Source organism: Sciurus vulgaris (genome assembly GCF_902686455.1).
Source record: "Sciurus vulgaris genome assembly, chromosome: 5".
NCBI classification, from domain to species: Eukaryota; Metazoa; Chordata; class Mammalia; order Rodentia; family Sciuridae; genus Sciurus; species Sciurus vulgaris.
The window spans coordinates 55,763,900-55,787,096 of NC_136465.1; the positions used below are offsets into that span (position 1 = coordinate 55,763,900).

The 23,197-nt window shown below is 41.1% G+C and overlaps 2 protein-coding genes across 5 annotated transcripts in view; both read right to left on the minus strand.

Moving 5' to 3' along the window:
* The window catches only part of PLPBP (pyridoxal phosphate binding protein), a gene marked incomplete at its 3' end in the record, with an annotated part of 68,079 nt that overhangs the window by 27,585 nt on the left and 17,297 nt on the right, over nucleotides 1-23,197 (minus strand). The window lies entirely within an intron of this gene.
* ERLIN2 (ER lipid raft associated 2) lies at nucleotides 1,144-17,388 on the minus strand. Of its 2 annotated transcripts, none has more exons than XM_079139079.1 (12): nucleotides 17,297-17,388; nucleotides 15,968-16,089; nucleotides 14,410-14,491; nucleotides 13,151-13,197; nucleotides 12,380-12,441; nucleotides 12,101-12,226; nucleotides 9,561-9,634; nucleotides 9,345-9,403; nucleotides 8,597-8,688; nucleotides 7,668-7,757; nucleotides 4,909-4,988; nucleotides 1,144-4,495 (listed from the first exon to the last, which is right to left on the minus strand). In XM_079139079.1, the coding sequence occupies exons 2-12, from the start codon at nucleotides 16,072-16,074 to the stop codon at nucleotides 4,295-4,297; spliced, it is 1,020 nt and encodes a 339-aa protein (XP_078995205.1). In that variant the 5' UTR covers nucleotides 16,075-16,089; nucleotides 17,297-17,388; the 3' UTR covers nucleotides 1,144-4,294. The 2 variants fall into 2 exon arrangements, with proteins under 2 accessions (XP_078995205.1, XP_078995206.1); XM_079139080.1 differs by lacking the exon at nucleotides 17,297-17,388 and adding an exon at nucleotides 17,046-17,227.

A 23,197-nucleotide genomic window follows, 5' to 3' on the forward strand; every position in this document is an offset into this window, starting at 1 on the left:
TTCTATTCATTCATTCAGTGCTGGGGACTGAACACCCAGGGTCCTTGTACATGGTGGGCAAGTGCTGCCACTGAGCTACATCCCCAGCCCTGTTTCTTTTAATTGGAGCCCAGAACCACACAATTCCTCTCAGCAGGGTCAAACCAGCTTATTTTCTGCATACTCTATTTCCACGGAGGTATGTATTCTCAATACTGTGTTTGCTGCCAGACATGTTCCCTTCTTTCTCTATGTGCTATAGTTTGTAATCTCATTTTTTTAAAAAAACATTTGACTTTCTACTTGGTGGCATCCGCTTAATAGTTATGTGCTTTCTAGTTTGTTTTCCCAGAGGACTAAAAATAAGCTTTTTTTTTTTTTTTTGAAAACTTACACATGCTAGGAACAATGCTAAAATCCTCCATATGGATTATTTCTTATAGTTCACTTGACCCATTTTATAATGAAGACAGAGGCTTAGAGAGTTTAAAAAACTTACTAAGACCACACGCCTAGGAAGTGGTAGGGCAGGGATATGAACCTTAGCAGTCTAACTCCAGGAGTGGTACTCTTATCTTACTCATTCAATTCCAAATTGATATTATTTATTTATTGGGCTTTGAACCAATAAAGTCTGGACGCACCATTAAAAAAAACTGAGAAAGCCTGGAGTAGTGTTGTTAGATTTAACAAATAAAAACAAAGGGCTCCCAGTTAAATGGGAATTTCAGATAAAAAACATAAAATATACTTTTAAAAACAAATTTGGGATATACTTACATTAAAAATTGTTTGAAATTCACATTTAACTGACCACCCTGTATTTAATCTGGCAACACCAGGCTAGGCAGCTTGCCAGAGCAGAGCCTGGGACTTCCCCACAGAATTGATATCAAAATGCATTTTGGGTCAATTGAAAATATTTCTTCTCTTTGGAGCAGAACTTCAGTGGTGTATTAATTCTTTAAAATGACAAATCTTTATAACACCTGCCAAGAATTATGCCATGTTCACAAATAACTTTAAGTTGTTTGTTTCCGTGTTGATAATGGGGATTGATTTTCATCTGAACATATTTTAAGGTACAAATTAACTCACTAGCCAGGGATATTTTATTTCTTTATATCACCTATCTTAGTATTAGCTATCACTTTAATAAAAAAGTAAACACAAAGACTCATTTTATTTAGACAGACTGAAAATAAAACTAAGACATCAAATCACGAGGCCTTTTGTGTTGTCCAAACAATTCCTCAGCTATCGACCCAAGGCAATTAATCCAGCAGTATCATTAAATGATTAATATAACAAGAATTATTTCTCAGTAACAAAGGGGATCATTAAACCCTTGGGGCTCTTTGAAAAATTACTTTGACTATTCAATCACCAGCCTGCACAAAAGCAGAGATAAAAAAGGAATGGAAATACAAACAAATGATTGGCTATTACATCTTTTATAAGGAAACAATAAAACAGTAGCTAGAACCATATTGAACAGAACCAAGAAGTAGTGGTAAGTTTACAGACATGAAGTTGCCATTCGCCAAGATACACTTTATCCTCTAACTTGACAAGTCAGTAAATATGACCAAATGACTTTCACTACTCTTTAAATGGTAAAGTGATCAGTGTTAATGAAACAGACCCATAGAAACTGCCAAAGATCATTTATAAAACATCTCCTTTTTTTTTGAATTAATTGCTAAGCTTCAGTGATTCTGTCTTTCTCAACTTAATATGAATACAGATCCCTCCAAATCTATTTTATTTAGTTATATAAAAATTAACAAACTTTGGCTTTCTTACAAACATTCTGTCCTTATATTTAAAAAAGTGATTAAAAGCAGTACTGAATATGAATCACTTCTGTAAAGTTTTAATGAGAAACATTTCACTAAGGTGCTATTCCTTGGAAAATCCTACAAAAACTGAATTTTATAAACAGTTACTTATTTTGATAGAAGTTCCACTTATAAATAGCAGCCATTACTTCACTGCCTACAACACTGCAGGCTATCACATTTTATTTTAGAATTCAAATGTTTGAAGATTTTCTATTAAGTGTTAAACAACAAAGATGGATTAGTTATCCCAGGCTAAAGGAGACAGCTGACTTCCATGATTTTACTGCTCAGACAGGTACCCACAACCACTGGATTTATGCTAATGAGCATGATAACGTTTACATTTTTTGTTTAAAGAGGAAGCAACGTTAACCTGGTGGAAGGCAGTTGCAGCAGGACTTACTGAGGCTCTTTTGTGGTCAAGGGACAAAGTATCACAGGATGTTGGTACAGGAGAGACTTTCGAGTTAAAACAAACCTGAGGAAAGTGTGCTATTCAGAGGCTGAGATAACCCTGCTCCTGATCTACTGTGGCAAAATGGTGTTTTCTGAGACCCACGTGGAAGAATTCAAAGTAGAACAGACATACATGTGAAGGGGATGCTGGCCGAGTCACGCTGCTCCTAATAAGTGACTAACAGCATTGAAATGGGAGGAGGATGAATGCATTCTAATAATGGGGGAGAGAGACCTGCAAGTAAGAAATCTTGAGAACATTAAAATTCATCCCAACTGGGAAACATTTTGCTGCCTGAACAAAGCACGATGAGGACTGTGGTTTGAGAATTCTCAGGGCCAGGAATGAGAGCAGAGAAGGGCAACATTTGAAGTAAGGGGAGGTAATACTTTGCATCTTTCTTTCTAGGCAGGCTCAAAATTTCTTGACAAGTCTGGTGCTATTTAGGAGCAAGCTAGCCTGAGTTCTAGGACCATTTGGTAAAACAGAAGCTTGCGTGAGGGATCACAAAAGAGGTGGGATTGGTGCCAGAGTATCATTGATAGTATTCACAGATAGAAGAGAGGTACAGTGAAATTCTTGTTTTTGCTTTTTCTTTTGGGTGGGGGCAGCTAATAACAAGACCAAATCCTAAGCCAGAGCTGATCATGGTCACTCAGCATTCTAATATGCTTACAAATTAACTCCAGATAGCTGCTCTTCACTTAAAAATTCTGTATACCACTCATGGGCTACACAGGGTGGATTCCCTACCCCAACCTTGGTTCTAGGACATAAGAAAAATCTTTCTTTCATGTTTGCTCTCCCCTATCCTGAATCTTCCAGTGTGACTCATAATTTTCCTAACTAGGAATGAAGAAAACACTTTGAACAGATTTTGATGTAGACAGGTACTCAGCCCAGGAATATGGGCATGAACTTTGACATATAGCCACACAGCTGTCTTTGGAGAGTTAACATTCAGCCTAACCTCTGTGTGGCTGCCTGGGAGCCCTGGATCTAAAAACATAAGCCACTTATAGAAGAGACTCCCTTTATCATCATGTCAGATAAATGCCCAACAGACATTAGGACTTCAGAAATCCCTTGGCTGACCCTTATTCCTCCTTCATACATGGTATCAGAGCTCTTCAATGTAGAATCCCCACAATAATAAAGACACTTGATTTCAAGGTACATACATAATCTGCCAAGCAGTTACTACAGTGGCTAATAGTAAATGATACCACTTCAGCAACTAGTAAGACACTTGAGTTGTTTGTTTCTGTCCTCTTGATGCTGAATGGAGCCAACAGGGAGATTGAGAAGAAAAACCAAATCACGGATTAAGTGAAAAGTTTCTAAAAGAATGTGTGGTGGTAACCAAGCCCTGACTCTGGAAATGTAGTCAGAAACCACCATTCTGAGCCGTAGGGCAAGGAGCATAGCATATAGAAAAATTTGCAAAACCTAGCACCAGTTCTTCCTTTAGAGGGCTCAAAAAAGCTTGCTTCTAAAATAACCCATACATGCACTGACAAAAATGCCATGGAAGCCAAACATTTTCTGCAGCTGTTTTTCCACTGGCAAATGTACAAGTGCATGTTTGTTCAGTGGTAAGCCTCCCCACAGACATCTCCCGCCTTGGAGATGGGGGTGCAAATGGTGGACTGCATTTTCCCAAATAAGGGAAATCAAATCACCTGGAGGCAAGAGCCTACACTTCTCCCATCTCTTAGCGATACAATCCCTAATTAAGTCAGCTTCAAAGGGACTAAATTGGTGCCTGCAGGTCAGAGGGCAAACCCATGGTTTATAATCTTGTCACAAGTCATATAACCTACTTACCTGAATAAAACCCCAAATCATCAATCCCCACCCTCCCTTTCCAGGAAGGGGCAGATTTAAATCCTTTTCTTCTTTTTCACCATAGTAACTTGAAGAGTCAAAGAAGTAGTGTGGGAGGAAGGAGCATTGTTTCATCTTAAAAAATAAAGATCTGTAGAAGTGTCATCTGAGGTTTATAAAATTTTTTTCAGTTCTCCTGTGTGGTTGCCTCCAGAGGCTCATCTTCTAAGCCAAAGCTCAGCTTGTCACCTAGCCCCTCAAACTGCTTGCTAAGACTGCCTGCAGAGTCCATGAACATGTTAGGGATGTCTTTGCCAAAGTAAATCTTGCTGTTGGAAGCGATGGCCTTATATTTCATCAGCTGTAGATATTCTGGAGTCAGTTTCAGCTGTGACAAAAAAAATAAAGACTTAGGTGGAACTATATTGGAGAAAATTTTTGGTGGCACCCCTTCAATTTTCATATGCAAAGAGCCTGTCAAAGAAATATGCCCCTTTCTATTTTCCATGGGCTCCCTGTTTATATTAGTAACAGGGGAACCATTTCTTTTAAGATGAAGTAATCTAAGCTCTTCAAGACAGAGTGGTAAGAGTTTTAGACATTTCCATGTTTAACACAAAAAATTAAATTTCTATTAAGAACTACTATCAAAGGAAAATACCTGACCTACATAAAACTGGAGCTCTCAGTTCTAGCCCCAATGGGGTCTGGGTGGTGATGATCATTTAATACCAGGTACTACCAAGCAATTTAAACCCAAACCCAAAGACATGTCTTCATCAGGCTGTGTTGGGCCTTTACCTTATTTGCTTCAGCTGTTTTCAAAGCAGTGTAGCATTCAGCATCAGCCTTTGCCTTCTCCCGGGCCAGAAACGCAGCATCTGAGGGGAAGGAATGCAGGGAACTGGATGAAGTGCAAATACTGGGTTTTGCAGGAAGTGCACAGTCTATCAGAAGACTATGTTCTGGGGACTGGGGATGTAGCTCAGTGACAGAGCACCTGCTTAACATGTGCAAAGCCCTGGGTTTGATTTCTAGCACTGGGAGGTTGTGGGGACCTGTTGTGGTCCCTGCCCCTATAACTTTTCCTCTGCCTCTATGCCTCTGTGACCTTGGGGAGATAGTCCCCCCCCCCTTTTTCTTCTCTCTCTCTCTGGATTCTTGTGGCATTTTTTCCATATTGTCCTAGCTGGTGTAAGGATCAACCAAAGATGAAAAAGTGCTTTGAAAGCATCTACCTAGGATGGGATTAGTTATGAGCAAGTCTCTTGCTGTGTGCAAAATCATACATGTTAACAGCATAATCTAAAAAAGCACAGCTACCCAGAGACACTTCCTGTTTCCACAGGCTTTCTTCTTTTGTAGCTCTACATCTATGGAGCAAAGCAGTGGATCCCTGCCTTAAGCGCCAGTTCCAGAGCTCTCCTGCTACTTGGCAAAAGCAAGTGAAGTCCAAAGAAGGCTCTGAATATGGCCAGTGGGTGCTTCACCCTAAAACTGAATACAGTAAACACAAAATCATTCCTCTCCAAAATCATTTCATTTTTCTTTCTTTTTTTAATTTGTTCTTTTTAGTTGTACATGACAGTAGAATGTATTTTGACACAGCATACATACATGGAGTGTAACTTCCCATTCTTGTGGTTGTACATGATGTGGAGTTACACTGGTCGTGTATTCATATGAACATAGGAAAGTTATATCCAATACATTCTTCTGTCTTTCCCATTCCCATCCTCCTTTTTATTTCTATCAATTATTTAAAAATGTTTCTAACTGGGGCAGTGGCTCATGCCAGTAATACCACTGACTTGGCAGGCTGAGGTAGGAGGATTTGAAGTTCTAGGCTAGCCTGAACATATTAGCAAGACACTGTCTCAAATTAAAAAAAAGAGGGGAGGGCCTAAGGATATGGTTTAGTGGTAAAGTGCCTGTGGATTCAAACCCCAGTACTGGGGAAAAAAAGCTTCTAATTAACAGTGATTAGGCTGGCACAATTCTAAGAAAGAATTACATGCAGTGGTCAAGACTAACACCTGTTCGGATTCTGATCTATTTAATCCCACTATACAAGTGATATACCTCCCTTCCTGGCTGAGACTAGCTTTCTGTCAAGCTGAAGCAAAATTTTTGATGTGTACCCCCTTGCCCTGGGAATGAGGCCAGCCACATGTAATATTTGTAGCAAAACACCTGGGGAGAAAGGTTAGTCTGTGGGGGTCTTACTGCATGCCTTCAGCATGACCCTGGGGTGAAGGAACCTGCAGTCTTGCTGGAGTTCTGGTTACTATGGGACAATTCAATTGGCCTTAGCACGGATAACAGGTATATGTAAGAAAAATAGGTTGTTTAGATGAGTACAGTGGCACATGCCAGTAATATCAGCTTCTTGTGGCTCTGAGGCAGAGCATCACAAATTCAAAGTCAGTCATAAAATAAAAAAAAAAATATAAAATAAAATAATAAAATGAAATAAAATAAAAAGAGCTGGGTGTGGCTCAGTGGTACAGTACCCCTGGATTCAATCCCAAATCCCAGTACTGAGGAAAAACAAACAAAATAAAACGAAACTTCTATTTTGCTAAGAGATTCTGAACAAGGAGCTACTGATCTGTGAAATCCTAACTGGCTCCTCAATAGGCCCTTTCAAAGCCTTATAGGTTCCATAATGAACATAACTGAACATAACACTTTGTAGCCTTCAGTCGTCCTAAGAATCCATTTTTGTCCTGAAATTTGCTTGATAGAGATATCACATGAAGTAAAATGCGTAGTGGGACAAAGGTGAGGATTTGGGAGCAGGAACTGAAGGTGAATGATATTCAGAAAAACTAGCAAAGATAATACTTCTTTTTAGCTTCAATGTTTTGGTTTTGAATTTTTTTTTTTTTTTTTTTTTGTGGTGTGGGGTTTTGGGGATTGAACCCAGGGGTACTCTACTACTGAGCTACATTCCCAGCCCTCTTTATTTTTGTTTTGAAATAGGGTCTAAGTTGCAGGGCTGCCCTCAAACTTGTGATACTTCTGCCTCAGCCTCCTGAGTACTTGGGATTATAGGCATATGCCACTGTGACAGTCTTTAAAAAAAAATGTTTTCTTCAAAGTCAACTTATTATCTGCTTAGACCTTGAGAGCAGACTTAAAGACAAAAAAAAATGGCATGAACTGACTTTAGAGGAGTGGGTGGCTGAGGCAAGGGGGACCAGCTGCTGTTCTGGCCCAGCTTCTAAGTTTACTCCCAATGCTTGGAGACCCCTGCTAGATTGTGAACTCCAAAACAGCAGAGGCAGTGATTTCCCTTTTCTTTATGCTTCATAAAATGCCTGGCACACAAAGACACTCAACCAGCATTTGCTGAATGAATGCTCTCTGAAGTAGCTGGATGCTAGCCTGTCTGAAATTTCCAAGCATGAGTGAGTCTAAATGCAGAGTAAAACACATGTTTTAGAGAGATCATGACATCCTAGAAAGAGATTAAAAAGCAAAGGAAACAATTCTCCCACCCTTGCCATAAAGTAGAGGTTGAGCAAAACTCAAGTATCAATGTCCCTTCTGCTCACCTTCGATTTCTGAGATCTTCTTTTCAGTCTCCTTCTCCATCACCTTCTGCCCATAGGTGATTTCTGCAACCTGAGCTACTTTTTCAGCCTCTATAAATGAAGTTGAGAAAAGACTTATAGCTCTGACACTTCAAGTTTGACTAATTTCACCTTCTATCTGATCTGAGTGCCCTGATATGTGACAGTGGTATGCTCAGATGGAGAGCTGCTTTCCCCAAAGGGCACCTGTGATAGGCACATAGGGGCAGAGATGGAATGAGGAGTGAGCATAATAGCACATCATCAGTGCGAGAGAGTAACTAAGAAGACCCTGGTCCCAGGGAGGAGAGCCATTTCTTTGAGGAAGGTGAGGAACAAGTCCTGACTTTTCTTCTAAGTCACAGGTCTACTTCTTCCCAAAAGAATATTTTAAGGAATAAGTTTTACCTGACGCTTCATTTTAGTTAGTAGTTGGATTGGTTGTTGATAATGCAATATAGTGATTAGTTTCTGGAGTTGAACCCCAGTCCCATCTCTTACTTGCCACAAGACTGTGAACATGTTATTCAACCTCTCTGCTTCAGTTCAGTCAAATAAGGCCAATTATGGTAGCTAATTCACAGGACAGTTGTGAGGACTCAGTTCCTTCACATATGAAGTGCTTAGAGAAGGACATGACTTAATAGTAAGTACTCATTGTTAGCCATTATTATTATGAATTATGATTAATAGGAAGGGCTCTTCCATTTACAAAATAGGTAGAAACTCAAAACTCATTACCCTGGCCATGATCTGACAGTTTCTGGCTTCTGGGGCCTGAATGTCACTCTGGCATGGTAGAAACGTTTTGGAAGACTATGTAGTCTATTCATGCCTGGGTCTTCCCTGTATCTTCCCATCGTCCCCAGCCCTTCTGCCCTGAAAGGGGGATCACAGAACCACATTCAGACCAATGAGGGCCTTCTTCCGCTCTGTCTCAGCCTCCTTCTCCACCACCTTCTGTTTCTGGGCTGCAATAAGAAGCTTTGTCTTCTCACTTTCCCTGAGGGGGAAAAATATGCAGCTGTGAGGCTGTAATGGAAAAGCCTCTGCAGAACTTCACTGCCCCCTGGAGAAGCCAAACTCTTCCAGTGAGGAGAGGCACACTATGATTTTTTGCTGGATATTCAGTAGCCACGGTAAAAGCTGATCTGTTGCAGATAGTGGCTCTTTCTCTTCCAAGCTAACTCATTTATGGGAAATTATATATTTAACATCTGGGCATGGTGGTGCATGACTGTAGCTGCAGCTGTACAGCAGAGGCAGAAGGACTATTAAGCCCAGGATTTTAAGCCTAGCCTGATCCCATCTCAAAACAAAATGTAAATAAAAACATAATGGACTTCTAATAAATATACCTGCTATTCACATATTCATCTTTCCCTCCTATCTCCACCTCTGGCATGGGCCACTGAACATGAAGAAGGCTCCAGGCCTTTAAAAGTATCCTGCTCTACAAGGCTCCTTCTGTGGCTCTCAGTTAAGGAGCCCCTATGAGGGCAGTGACATGCCTGTGCAATCTTACAGTGCACAGCCTATAATAAATGCTCAAGAAAGGAAATAAACGAAAAGCCTGGCACAGCTTTGGTTAACTCTGGGATGGGATGAGGTGGGAGGCGGCAGAGTGTGGCAGTCAGTGTAGGCCTAGGGCATACTCACATTAACTCGTAGTTCCTGCGGATTGCCTCAGGTATATTGGGCTTTGTCACCCGCACAGCCTGGAGAAAGATACAAATAGCAAGTGATTGGAAAGTGAGGGTGGTAAGGGATATAAACTCCTACAGAGCCTAGATATTTCTTCATAAAAAGGACATTCCTTGGGAGAGAGGATAAAATTTCAGAGAGAGGGTATTCTCCCACTGTGGCAATGCTTACTTGGATGACAAGCCCAGGGGCCATTGAGGTCAGGTCCTGTTGCAAAGCCAGTTTGAGATTTTCATCAATCTGGTCTGGAATCAATGACACACAAAAAGGAAATGTTATACTTTCTAGATTGGGGAGGGTGGGATGGTAGTAAAGTACAAGTAGAAACAGAGGCTCAAGAAGAGAAGTAAAAGGTCTTCCCAAAGGGGTTGGGGAATATAGCTCAGCTAGTAGAGTGCTTGCCTATCAAGCACAAAGGCCTGGGTTCAATCCACAGCACTGCAAAAAAAAAAAAAAAAAAAAAAAAAAAAAAATCTTCCCAACAGTATGGTACTACAAAGCCCAGAAACCTCAGGATATCCTGTAAGACTTTAAAAAATTTTTTCTTTTTGCAGCAGCGAGTGGTGATATAAGCTTGTAATCCCAGCTACCTGGGAGGATGAGGCAGGAGGATCACTAGTTCAAGGCTAGCCTTAGAAACTTAGCAAGACCCTGTCTCAAAATTAGGGGCGGGGGGGGGGGGGGAAGGGCTGGGGATATACCTCAGTGGTAGAACGTAGCTGGGTTCAATCCCCAGTACTGCCAACAAAAACAAAAACAAAAATTTTTTTTTTGGCAGTACTGGAGATTGAATCCAGAGCCTTGTACATGTTGCTAGGCAAGTGCCACAGTCATTTATCAGACTAAGTTATATCTGAATTAAGGCAGAAACCTGTTGCCCTGGGTTAGTAACTTATTGGGGAAGTCTAGAAGAACTATTTTGCAAAGCATTTCAGTAGTATAGTAAGTTGCTTAAATACTATAGTGATACTGATAAATTCTAATTAAATTACATTACTAAGTAAACACAAGAGGTTCTTTAGGTAAAGTTCTGAACAAGTATTAGAAAATATTTTTATAAAATGAACAAAGAAGATGCATCATAGTAAGAAGTGATAAAAATATAGAGTATGTTTAAAGATGAGGCTGAGAGTCTTGAGGAGGGTGAAATGTAGTTCAAGGAACATTAGAGATATGAATTTCTCCTTTATGAATGTACACAGATTCCAAGCAAAACACTGCTTGCCAGTAAGACTGAAATTCAGAAAGGAAAAAGTATCAAACAATACATTTTCCCAGTTCTTCTGTGTAAAAGCCACACTTCACTTCACTTACAGTTTATCTGTAAGACAGTAAAAAGTATTTGAATACAAGACGATTTAGTATTTTAATTTTCTCTTCAGGGACAGTAGAAATCCTTTGTCTTTTGTTATTTCAAATGCTCTGAAATGTTCATTGAAGGCACTATACTAAAACAATGGCTAGGGAGAAAATTAATATTTCATAAACTTCTATTAGTTTGAGGTTAAAAAAAATCAATAGCAAATTTGCCAACTTTTTTTCTTGAAGGCACAATGATTTCAAAAGCCACAAAAGAAGGCAAACCTTAAAAAATGAATTTACATTCAGTTTTCCACTGAAGAAAAGTGATTCTAATGATTTCCTAAATCTTAGACAAGGCAAAGGCTATTTGTTTAAGCAAATGGTCACAGGCAATATAAATGATTCCTCCTTCTGTCCATTAATAAAAAAACATTTCGGGCTTGGGTTGTAGCTCAGGGGTAGGGTACTTGCCTAGCATACAGGAGGCTTCTGATTCCATCTCTGGCACCATAAAACAAAACAAAAATAAAAACAAAAATTCCCAGAACTCACTTGGGTCTTTTTATGTGGGTTAAAGGGAAAAATCATCTTCCAGTGTTAGTATCAAGAAAAGTTCATTTACTTTTAATATTGGCTACTTAAAAACTTCTAGAAGCAAGTTTAAACAGAATACCACAAAGGAGCTGTAACAATTACTGAAATGTCTCTTTCCTTTGCTGCTAAAGTCAGATGGGTTTCCTTTGATCAGGTAAAAAGGACAAAAGGTGTCAACTTAGGTATGTGTATCCTTTTTGTTTAAACTGTTTTCCTGTTCATCTCTATAGGGACAGAGTGGCAGGGGGAAAAAAAAAGCAAAACATAAAGGTTCTAAGAACTGTGAAATGTTATAATTCTGGTTTCACTTTTAGAATTATAGAACCACAGTATTTTCCTCACCCATCCCTGTGGGCCCTTTACCTGGTGTGAAGCAGTATGCAGAGAATAATGAAGTGACAGCCAGGAGATAAAGGTTCTAGTTTCAGCTCTGCTACCAACTAGCAATTAGCTTATAACTTCCTCACTTTGAGTCTCAGTACACTTATCTTAAAATGAGGATGTTGGGTGGATAACATCTAAGGTTCTTTTACAATCTTCATTACAGAATGATATTTTAGGGAAAGAGAGAATACATTTCTATTCCAGTCCTCTGATTCTAGTCAAAAGTGAATACGCTATTCCACTATTTTCTTGTTCTCAAAGCTTGACCCCTCTAAGGATCTTCTTTCATTGATGATAACATTTTCCAGGAACTCCATTGATTACCAGTTCCCAAACACTATCCATCTTATCTTGTGGGTAGCCAGGATAGGCAGTGGGGTGATATAGGGCTACTAAACCCTGGCATGATCATGGAAAGGGGACTTTCTTACCAAACAGCTCAATGTAGACCTCTTGAAGCGTATGTACACTGCAGAACTGGTTCAGCTCATGGTGGATTTTGTTGAAGATGAGGGCCTTGTCATAGTCGGCAGTATAGTTCTTCACTATATCATACACTGGGTCAGGGAGGAGAGGGCTCAGTATAAGAAAATGCAAGACTCCAAACTTCTCAAACTTTTTCAGACACAGCAGCTGTCCCTTTCTGAGAAACCGAGACAAACAGATGTGAGGCAATTAGGCCAGTGGGGAGGGTATACCGGAAGACATACCTGCATTTGGTACCAGGAAGTTCACCACTTCAATTCTGTCAAAGTAGATCATCACACCACCACTATTGGAGAAAGAGGGACAAAGAAGTCACTAATAAGTTCTGGAATAGTGTATAACCTCCTAAGGTGATAGCATAAGACGTGTGACAGGCAGAAAAGGAACAGAAACATTTGTGGAACATTAGAAGGCATCTTGGATTTCCAAACAGGAGATCTGCAGAGTTCCTATCAACAACCTGATCTCAGAGAAATCAACCTAAAAATACCTTCACAAGAACCAGTGAGACTTTTGGGGTGTTAGTAAGAAAAGACTAGTTCATATCTTTTGAATCAGCAATGCCTTCTGATGAAAGGAATCGATTGCAGGGAGAAGACTAAAGAAGGTAAAGAAGTTTTTAGAACACACAAGTTCACTGCGGAATTTCCTGGTGTTTCTCACTTGGGCTTTGCCATCATTTTAGTTCAGCCCTCCCTTATGCCCTCAAACATTCATTATAAAAATTATTCTAGCCCCTCCTAAACCTTGGATCTTCTCTACTACACCCCATAACGTGGTCAAGTCAGAAAAGTGGGGCAGGAATATGATAAAACCATACATGATAAAACAACTGAGTGTCACTCTCTTACTGCAGCCAGTTGGAAAGTCCTTTCTCTTACTTATTGGAGCTTAGCTTTTTTTTTGCAGTGCTAGGGATCGAACCCAGGGCCTAGGCAAACACTCTACCAACTGAACTATACCCCCAGCCCAGAGCTTTACTCTGGGTATTTTACCTGGTTCCACAAGGTACATTCTTCACCTCATCTGTCTGGAGTGTGGTCTGGGAACAGAGGAACATCAAATACTTTAAGTTGGGTAGTGACAAACAATGTAATTTACTATTTGGAAACCCAAATGCCCTTGCCCTTGACTACTTGTTTGGGTTAAGCTTTGCCTTTGTTAAACATGGATACTCACCTAATCCCCTTTTACAGAGTGTGCTTCTAAACCAGGTAAGGGTACCTTCCCTACCTTCACTGTAAGGGAACCACATCTGAACAGGCAGAGGAATAATGGTTTAGTGAAAAAGACCCTGGATTAGGAGTCTTAAGCTGTGTATTTACTTCTAGCTCTTATATTTACTAGTTTGAAAACAGCAAATTCCTTATTTAACCTGTCTCAGACTTCAGTACCTGCTCAGTTGATCCTTAGGATTATTGCCAGACTCAAATGAGATAATATACTTGAATACATTTTTAAAACCATAAAAGGAAAATGACTATGAGGTATTCTAGGACATTTTGCTGGATCAGTTGAAAAGTTATTTTTTTTTCCTGATTTTTCTTATATGGACATATCAGAGATGTTTAGTCTATCTTAGCCAGGCTGAGAGCAGTCACATCTAACCATTTTTTTTTTTTTCTATTAGTATTGGGCATTGAACCCAGGGGCACTTTATCACTGAACTACATCCCTAGTCCTCTTTATTTTGAGACAGGGTCTGGCTAAGTAGATGGGGCTGGCCTTGAACTTGTAACCCTCTTGCCTCAAACTCCCAAATAGCTGGGATTACTGGTGTGCTGGGCATTCTACAATTAATATTACACTTACTTCAGATGTTATACCCCTCACCCAATCCAACTTCCCTCTTCCCCCTAAAAGTTATTTCACATTTCTGAAGTTTAAATAGAACCAGCAAAATTACCATGCTTTATTGCTTTATTTCCATCTATCATGGTAAAACACAGGCATACAATATATTAGACTTTTCTTGTATATTTTCAGAAGATTCTTCTTTGGTTTTGTCTTGAAGAATAATTTCCATATAGGGCTAATGGTCCAAGGCAAGGCAATGATGATTCTATTCAGCTACTTCAATAATCAAGTAAAGCTCCAAGAGCCTGTGTTTGCGTGCTTGTTATGTGTTTATGATACTTAAATCATTCTCTGAAAAGGCATTTTACTCATCCAATGGCTCAATAATTTCAAATCATATTATTATCAACAATCCAAATTTGTAGTCATCCAACCATACCACACAAGCCAAGTGTACCTGCACAGACTTATATGATGTGATGAAAGGGAGCATGAGATGGAAACCAGGGCCGCTGGTAGAAGTCAGCAGGGCACCGCCTCTGCAGAGGGAGAGAGGCAGGTTCAGTGTAGCAACAGGATCTATTACATTAAGACCACGTGGGCTAACTTTCTCTTCAGTCCTATAAACATTTAATATAGAGTGACACGTGCTGGAGCCACATCCACAGATCCTTTTCTTCTTCTCATCTTAACACGAGGAAGCTGATAGTAAAACACCAGGCTTTCTTTTGCATTAAGAAAAACAGGCATACTGGTGAAGTGAAATTAAGACAGTAAACCGGGTGCAGTGGTGCACACCTTTAATCCCAGGGACTCTGGAGGCTGAGACAGGACTGCAAGTTTTAGGCTAGCCTCAGCAACTTAGTGAAACCTTGTCTCAAAAAAAAAAAAAAAAAAAAAAAAAGCTGGGGATGTAGCTGTATCTCAGAGGTAAAGTGCCCCTGTGTTAGAGAGCCAATACCAAAAAAAAAAAAAAAAAAAAAAAAAAAAAAAAAAAAAAGGATAGCAGAATCCCTGGCTATTTTCAAGATAAGAGAGGAAGTCCTTTTTTTACTTGATCATTATCTGTTGAGCTTGTGGCAATCCATTTGGGCACTTAAATGAAGTGATACATCAATTAATTGGGAAGTTCAGTGACATGGTCAACCAAAAGAATAATCTTATGTACACTCTATAAGTCATTAATATATTTTTCTGGCAATAGAGTTACCTTCCTAATCAAGTTGTTTGTAATGATAACCTGTTTTGGGAAGCGGGGGCCTGTGGATTAAATCTAGGGCCTTCTGTATGCTACGCATGCACTCTACCACTTAGCTACATCCCTAGACTCAGAGTTTTAGAACTTGCTATTGACAATCCAGAAATAAGCATCATAGGGCATATAAAAGGGGTTCATAAAGACAAAAGCAAAAGCCTTGGTCATGGAGGTTACTGAAAGGAAAGCAACGCAAGATTTATAAGTGTTTCTTTGCTTTACATTGTGAAGTCAAATTTAATAAAAAAAGTAACATAAACAATGATACAATTTTAAGAACCATTATCTTAAGGTTTGCCTTGATTGATACAGATCAACTTGCAGAACACTTTGTTTTCCCCAAAATGTTCATTGTAAAAAAGACTCCCAAATTAGCAGAGTAGGCTATCTTCTCAAGTTGCCATCAAGAACTGGGACTCAGATGGCTTTTCTAGAGGTAACCTGGTAGTGTGGAGCCAAGCCTCCCAGAAGTATGTATGAGACAATAATATTTCAGGGATTATCTGCAAGGAGTGCTGGTTTTTGTTTCTGAGTCTATATACACGTTTATCCATCGCCAATATTAAGGGAAATTTTAAATATACATACAAGTACACTCATATCCACACATTCCCTTTCTCAAGGTCACTGACACAAAAAGCCCAATCTAAAAACATTACCCTAGTCAATAAAATATAAACTTAGCAGAGTCTGCTATAGTAACTAGGAAAGGGAACCACTTAACAGGAGGTTGAAAAGATTCTACCTGTCTCTGCCTTACCTGTAATATACCCCAATGTGTCCCTCTTCTATCTTGTGCACAGCTGAGAAGAGAGAAGCACAAAAGAAACTGGAAGCCACCGCCACAACTGCTCCCAACTGAGCCATCAGTGAACCTTTATCCTAGGGAAAAGATGTGGGAAAATGTGTGTGGCCAGACATGCAGAAGAAAAGCCATGCCAGTGAGTACTTCACCAAGTGCGGCTCCCTGAAAGTGACTCATATGCAGCCTGCTGTAGTGGGAACATAAGGCTACATCTACAACTCATTTCATCCTTGCTCTCAGTCAACATTCCCATTCCCTAATAGTAGATTATGTTCACCACTGTGAAGAGGCAATGGCTCCAGATACACTCCTTGCCCAAGTAAGAACCAGTGCCAATTGTGCAGGGTTCGGAACACAGCCTTAACTTCCTGTGAACACAAATGTGCTGTTACTGGAGCCACTCACACTAGTAAAGGGAAGGGAGGCAGCTGCAGTACGCTGGCCCAAATTACAGGGGATGTCAAATGACAGGCAGTTGTGGCTATGTAATTCTGGTCAGAGCCTCCCAGTTCTAATTGCCTGCCTTTTCAAAGGAAACCATTATTCAGACGCTACAGACAGAGGCAGCAAGCAGCAAAGTTCCAAGGTGGGATTCTCTGTCCTTTCATCCATTTTCCCAGTTATTCCTTTGGACCTAAACGGGATAGGGTTGTCATCTGAAGCCACACTCCCTTGCCCATATCCTTTGCACCCAAGCCGGTGGTTAGGAGAAACCGAGACTGCCCAGGATGGGAGATTGCGGGCTCCTGGGTCTAACCGTGTTCAGGCAACTGGATGTGAAAGAGCTGGCATCCAGAAACTCAGTTCCTGAACCTTGAATGACCTGAAAAAACGTACGGTGACTGACAGCAATGTTTAGTCGGGTGTGCCAGGGCCCAGCAGCACAAGGCGAGGATTCTACCTCCCGGGTCTAACACACCTGGGACGCAGATGTCTGAGGCGCTTATTTTACCCTGGCCGCCTCTAGCTACCGAGCTGTAGTTGCGTCCTTTCTGCAAATGCCCTTCCCTCCCCGAAGTCGCCTCCGCTCTACCTCGCGCCCCTTCCCCGCTCTCCTCTGAGAGAGGGTCGCGCGTCCTAAGGGCTCCAAAGCCTCCGCTCGCGGTCCCTCCTGGGGTTCGTGGGCAGGGAAGAGACAGAAAGGATTTTCTTTCTCGCTCCCGAATGGGTCGGCTGAGGGAGAAAGGGCGGCTAAGGCCAGAGTCTCCGGAGGACCAAGGCTGAGCTCGGGCCAGGAGCCGCATCGAGGCCCGGTGCGCGCACTAAGGGGCGGGGGCCGCGTACCAGGCTGTCCCTCCAGGCGCTCCGTACTCGTCCGAACCCCGTGCAACTGGCAAAACCGCCACACCCCTCAGCACGCTGCTTCCTTCCGGGCCCGTCGGCTCTGATGACGCCATCAGTTTCCCGCGAGAAGACCACACCTCCTTACCATCAACCTGGTTTGTCCGCTCCGCCCCTCGATCGCCTAGTAGTCAGTGTTCGTGGACGGCCGCCAGGGAGCGCTCGCGATTCGGTCTGGGCGCTCGGGAACCCGTGTAGATTTTCTGGGCGGGGATGGAGTGGAGAGCTGGGTGGTGTCTGGCGAGTAGAGAGTGAATGGCAGAACCGCGTGGCCGCGGGTATCACTTTCCCAGGTTTTTGACTTTGGAGATTGCTCCGGATTCCCCTCCACGTTAGGTCCAAACTGTTTTTTTTTCTTCTTCCGGAGAAGGTACTAGCGAGTCGCAATGTTGTAGTCCCTCTGCCCACGCTTTCCCGTAGCACCGCTGAATGAAACAATCTTTGAAATGTGTAGATTATAGCCAGTGACGTAATCAGCAATCCCTACTTTGAAACTTTCCATTTATAATTTTTCTGGGAGCTTTGTCCTTTGAGGTCCCCACAGCAACATAAGTAATTAAGAGAATCTGAGAAGTTCAGTGAGGTGTGGGGATAACAACAGTCAATGAAAGCTTCCTTCTGGTTTCCTTTATTAACCTGGGCTTCTTGCAGGTGCTTGTGCGTGTCGTCCGCTCTTTGAATACACAATATATTTACGGAAGGTAGGAGTTTTCCTTCACAACCTCCGGGGCTTATATGCTTAGGAGGTACAGACTGAGGTGTAGTGGAACCAAGCCCCAGAAGCCAGACTGGGTCTCCTACTGGGGCCTGACGTTGCCCTCAAGCTACACGGTTCAGCAGCATCACATCGGGCAGTTTTATTAGATTTTGTGTGTGTGTGTGTGTGTGTGTGTGTGTGTGTGTTCAGGATTGAACCCGAGGCTTCCACATTCTAAGAACTTGCCTTACTACTGAGCTGCACCCAGGATGGGGTATTTCTGTCAATCACTGAAGTCATTTTGTTTGCAGGTGAAAAAACTTTGGAGTTCACTGGTAAATGATAAACTTTTATGTAGGAAGATAGCAAGTTGGCAGTGTTAGATGAATTCTGGACTCAGGAAAAGGAAAGTGTAGGTTTTCTAGGCATGGCTGCTTGGGATTTGCCAGTTTTCCCCTCCCTGAGTTTACTCTGAGTGAGCTTACCAGAATTACATGTTTAAGCCCATGAATGGGCTATACGGTGCTATTTGGGAGTTCTGCCCGCACCTCCATGCTTGAGGGCCTCTCCTATTCCCACTCTGTAGCAGTGCAACTTTCCTCCCGCAGCCCACACATACACAGGTGAACCAGTCTCTTCATCAATTATATCAGAACTTGAGAGCCCTCTCTTCTTTCTGCTTAGATATACTTAAGTAAATGTTTATTTGCTAGTTGAAGTGAATGAGTAAGAAAAATAGGAATATGGAGGCTTATCACCCCAGGGGCTGTCTGCAGCATAAAGTATTTAACATAAAAATTTCATGACTATTAAACTTGAATTGTGAGTGGAAGTTGTGGGATTTTGGTTCTCATTAGGCCTTTTGCCAGGCCTGAGCTATTTATTTGTGGACCCACCTAAGGGCAGGAGGATCCAGTAGATGGTGATCTAACAGTTCTGAAACCCACCCCCCCTTTTTTTTTTTAAAAGAGAACTGTGATATTTATGACACAGTATCCAAAGTTACCAAGTAGATAAGTCTGTAATAAATTTGATTAACAAAAGTGTTTAGAAACTGTTTTTAAAAACTTGCTGTGAAAGTTGGGCATGGTGGGCTCACATTGTAATTCCAGTGACTCAGGGAAGACTGAGGCCAAGGATTACAAGTTGAGGCCAGCCTCAGAAATTTTGAGAGATCCTCAGCAACTTAAACAGACCCTGTCTTAAAATAAAAAATAAAAAGGACTGGCTACATAACTCACTGGTAGGGTGACCCTTGTGTTTTAATCCTCAGTACCACAACAACAAACAAACAAACAAACAAACAAAAATTTATTGTGGAATGGGGATGTAGCTCAGTGGTAGAGTGCTTGCCTAGCATGTGTGAAACGCCTGAATTTCATCCCCAAGCGGGCAAAACAAACCAAAAACCTTTCAGTATAGAGTGGTGGTTAAGCTGAGAAACTCCAAAGCTAGATTGTCTGGGTTAAATCATGGCTCTGGCCTGTTATTAGCTGTGCAATCTTGGGAAATGACTTATAGTATTTGTGTCTCTGTTTCTTTTTTTCTTTTTTTGTGGTACGGGTGTTGTACTCAGAGCTTTGTGCAAGCTAGGTGAACACTCAACCTCTGAGCTACATTCCCAGCCCTTTTTATTTATTTATTTTTAAATACTGAGACAAAATCTAAGTGCCCAGGCTTGGCTTTGAATTTATGATCCTTCTGCCTCAGCCTCCTGAGTAGCTGGGATGACAGGCTTGTGGCCCAACTGCCCAGCCCTCAGTTTCTTCATCTGTAAGATGGAGGAAATAATAGTATGAATCTAGCAGGACTGTTGTAAGGATTAAATAGCAAATCAATAAAACACATACAAGGTGTGATATAGATATAGTGTTTGCTAATGTTGATGTTTTAAATAGTAAATTTCCTTCATGTATTTCTGCATGTTTATGGGTTCAGATTATTAACATGACCAGGTGAGAAAAGCCTATGCTTGTGTGTGTATGAAGCCAATAATCAAATGAAGGCTTATTCAGAAGCGATAACAGACCAGAAATCACATTTCATAGGTATTACTATACAGTTTTCATAAAAGCATTATTGAGTGTTTCCGTGTATAGGCTTTCTGCCTTACACTTTCTCATTTGCATAAGCTTAGGTCAGCCCTTGAGTTCAATGCCATTTGGAGAAGAAGAAGTCAAAATTTAGAGAAATTAAGGGATTGTCTAAGATCTCAAGAGCCTGTAAATTGCAAAAGCAGAATACAAATGACCCCAAGTCTATTTCCCTTTATAATAAATGAAGTGGAAAATGATTCACCTTAAACCCATACACACATGATACATTCATAGACACAGGCACACACACCACATTTATTTCCACACGTATCTTTAGAAATGTAGATTGGTGGTCAGAAATCGCAAAACTTTAAGTTGAGCCTATTCATTGTGCAGTTACAGATTGAAGCAGCATGTTGGTCCCCTCTGTATTACTATTGAACAATACCTGAGATAATCCATTATTATGAGTTGGATCTAAATGTCCTCCAAAGTCTCAGGTCAAAGCATGGTCCCCAATGCCAGCAAGGTTCGGAGGTGAAGCTTTTAGGGCAATGATTGGATCATGAGGGCTCTGACCTCATCAGTGGATTAATTCAAGTGGATTAGTTCATTGAGAAGCGGAAAGGATTACTGGGAGTGGGACCCTAGTTGGAGAGTGTAGATCACTGAAATTATACCCTGGAAGGGTTATCTTCTCCTGAAGCCCTCTCTCTCCCATTGCCTGCTTCCAGTCTGCCATGAACTGCCATGAGCAGCCTTGAGAAGCTTTCCTCTGTCATGTCCTTCTGCCATGATGTTCTACCTTACCCCAAACTCAGAGCAAATGAAATTGGCTAATCATGGACCAAGACCTCTGAAACCATGATCCCAAATAAAATTTCTCCTCTAACCCTCTTAAGTTGTTCTTGGTCAGAGGTTTTTTGGTCATAGTGCTGAAAACTGACTAACCCATGAACTTGAAGGAGGAAAGAGTTCATTTTGGTTCACAGTTTCAAAAGTTTAAGTCCATGGTCACTTGGCCCTGTTTGCTTTGGGCCTGTGAGCACAGAATATCATGGTGAAAGTGCATGGTAGAGAAAGCCTTATTTACCTTATGTCAGCCAGGAAGCAAATAGAGAGACAAGATGGGGCCAGGGTCCCTGTATCCCCTCCAAGGGCACCCAAAGACCTAACTTCCTATCACTAGGCCCCACCTACTAATTGTTCTACCACCTCCCAAAAGTGTCATGGCCAAGCCTTTAACATGTGGGGCCTTTGGGGGATAGTCAAGACCCCAAACTGTAACGAACTGAATAAAAATGCCCTCAACCAGCTGGACATGGTGGTGCACGCCTGTAGTTCAGGCAACTTGGTAGGCTGAGGCAGGAGGATTGCAAGTTTGAGGCCAGTCTCAGCAACTTAGCAAGACTGTCCCTCAAAACACTAAAAGAGCTGGAGATGTAGCTCAGTGGTAAAGCACACCAGGGTTCAATCCCAGGACCAAAAGAAAACAACTCCTCCCCCTCAAACTCTCACCTAGTGTTTTGGTTAGCTTTTTTTTTTTTTTTTTTTTTTTTTGGCAATTGGACCAAAATCCCCGACAAGAACAATTTTAGAGGAGAAAAGGATTATTTGGCACTCATGGCTTCAGAGGTCTTAGTCCATAGATGGCTGACTCCAAAGCACTGGACCCAAGGTGAAGCAGAATGTCAAGGCAGACGGGCATGGCTGAAAAAAGCAGCTCAAGACAGGGCACCAGGAAGCGAAGTGAGAGAGAGAGAGAACTTCACTCATTAGAAACAGGATATAAACCCCAAAGCCTTGCCCCCAGTGGTCCACCTCTTCCAGCCACACCTACCTGCCTTGAGTTACCACCTAGCTAATTCATCAGTGGATTAATGTACTGATTATGTTAAGGCTTTCATAACCACTTTACCTCTGAATGTTCTTGCACTGTCTCACACATGAGCTTTTGAGGGAAATCACATACAGATCCAAACCATAATGCCTAGCAAGCCACATCCCCCATTTCTGGATTGCTGTTTAGTCCTTTTATTAAATGAATTACTAGTGAGAGTGTCACTTCAAGAGAGAAGAGACAGACCCCCTTCTTAGCAGTGGAGACCATTTTTTAAAAATTAGAAACCAGTTAATGCCAAGGAATGAGGTAACTCTTAAACTCCTTGGCTTCAAGTTCTTTTACATCATAAGAATTAAAGTTGCTGGCAAAAGTTTTTTGTTAGATTTTCTTTTTTTACTTTGGTATCTAAAACAGAGAATAGAGGTCATCTTTCAGGATGTTTGGATCTCAGAATGAAGATTTGAGTGAACTTGGGGAAAGAGTGAAAAACTGTTGGGGATGCAACTCAGTGTAGAGCACTTACCTAGCATTGCATGAATCCATAGGTTCAATCCCCAGCACCACACAACTGTTGTCCTTAATTATTAAGACATTGACTCAGAATTTTCTGCTCCTTTTTTTTTTCACTTGACAAAAATGACTGGGTGTATTCCAAGACAAACGGATATTGCTTAGAGTTAATGAAGTTTCTCTAAGGCAGTTGGGTAAAGAGATCAAAGAGTCATAATGAAAAAAATTGAGTTGAAAGACACTTAAAGATCCCTTTGTGATTATATGTTTTTATGACTTCATTGATGTATAATTGACATGTAATAAGCTGCCTATAAAGCATGTGATTTGTTTTGGCACAAATGCATCTGTGAAATTATCACCACAATCAAGATAATGAACACATACACCATGTCCTTCATTTCCCCATGCCTCTTGATAATCTTTCCCTCCTACCCCTCTCTGGGACTAACCTTCCCTATTCCCCCGCAAAACATTGACCTGCTTTCACCCTTGTAGATTGGTTTGCATTTTGTAAAATTGTATATAAATGGAATCATACAGTATGTACTCTTCTCTTGAGGAGGGAGGTTTCTTTCTTTTATTCAGAATAATTATTTTGAGATCCATGTTTGTTCAATTTGAGTAGTTCATTACTCTTTATTCCTGTGTAGTATTCCTTAGTATAGCTATAAAACAATTTGTTTAGGCATTCTCGGATGAATAAGTTTGTTGCCTGTGACCATTAACCCACCTATTTATTTTATTCACAGAGAAGC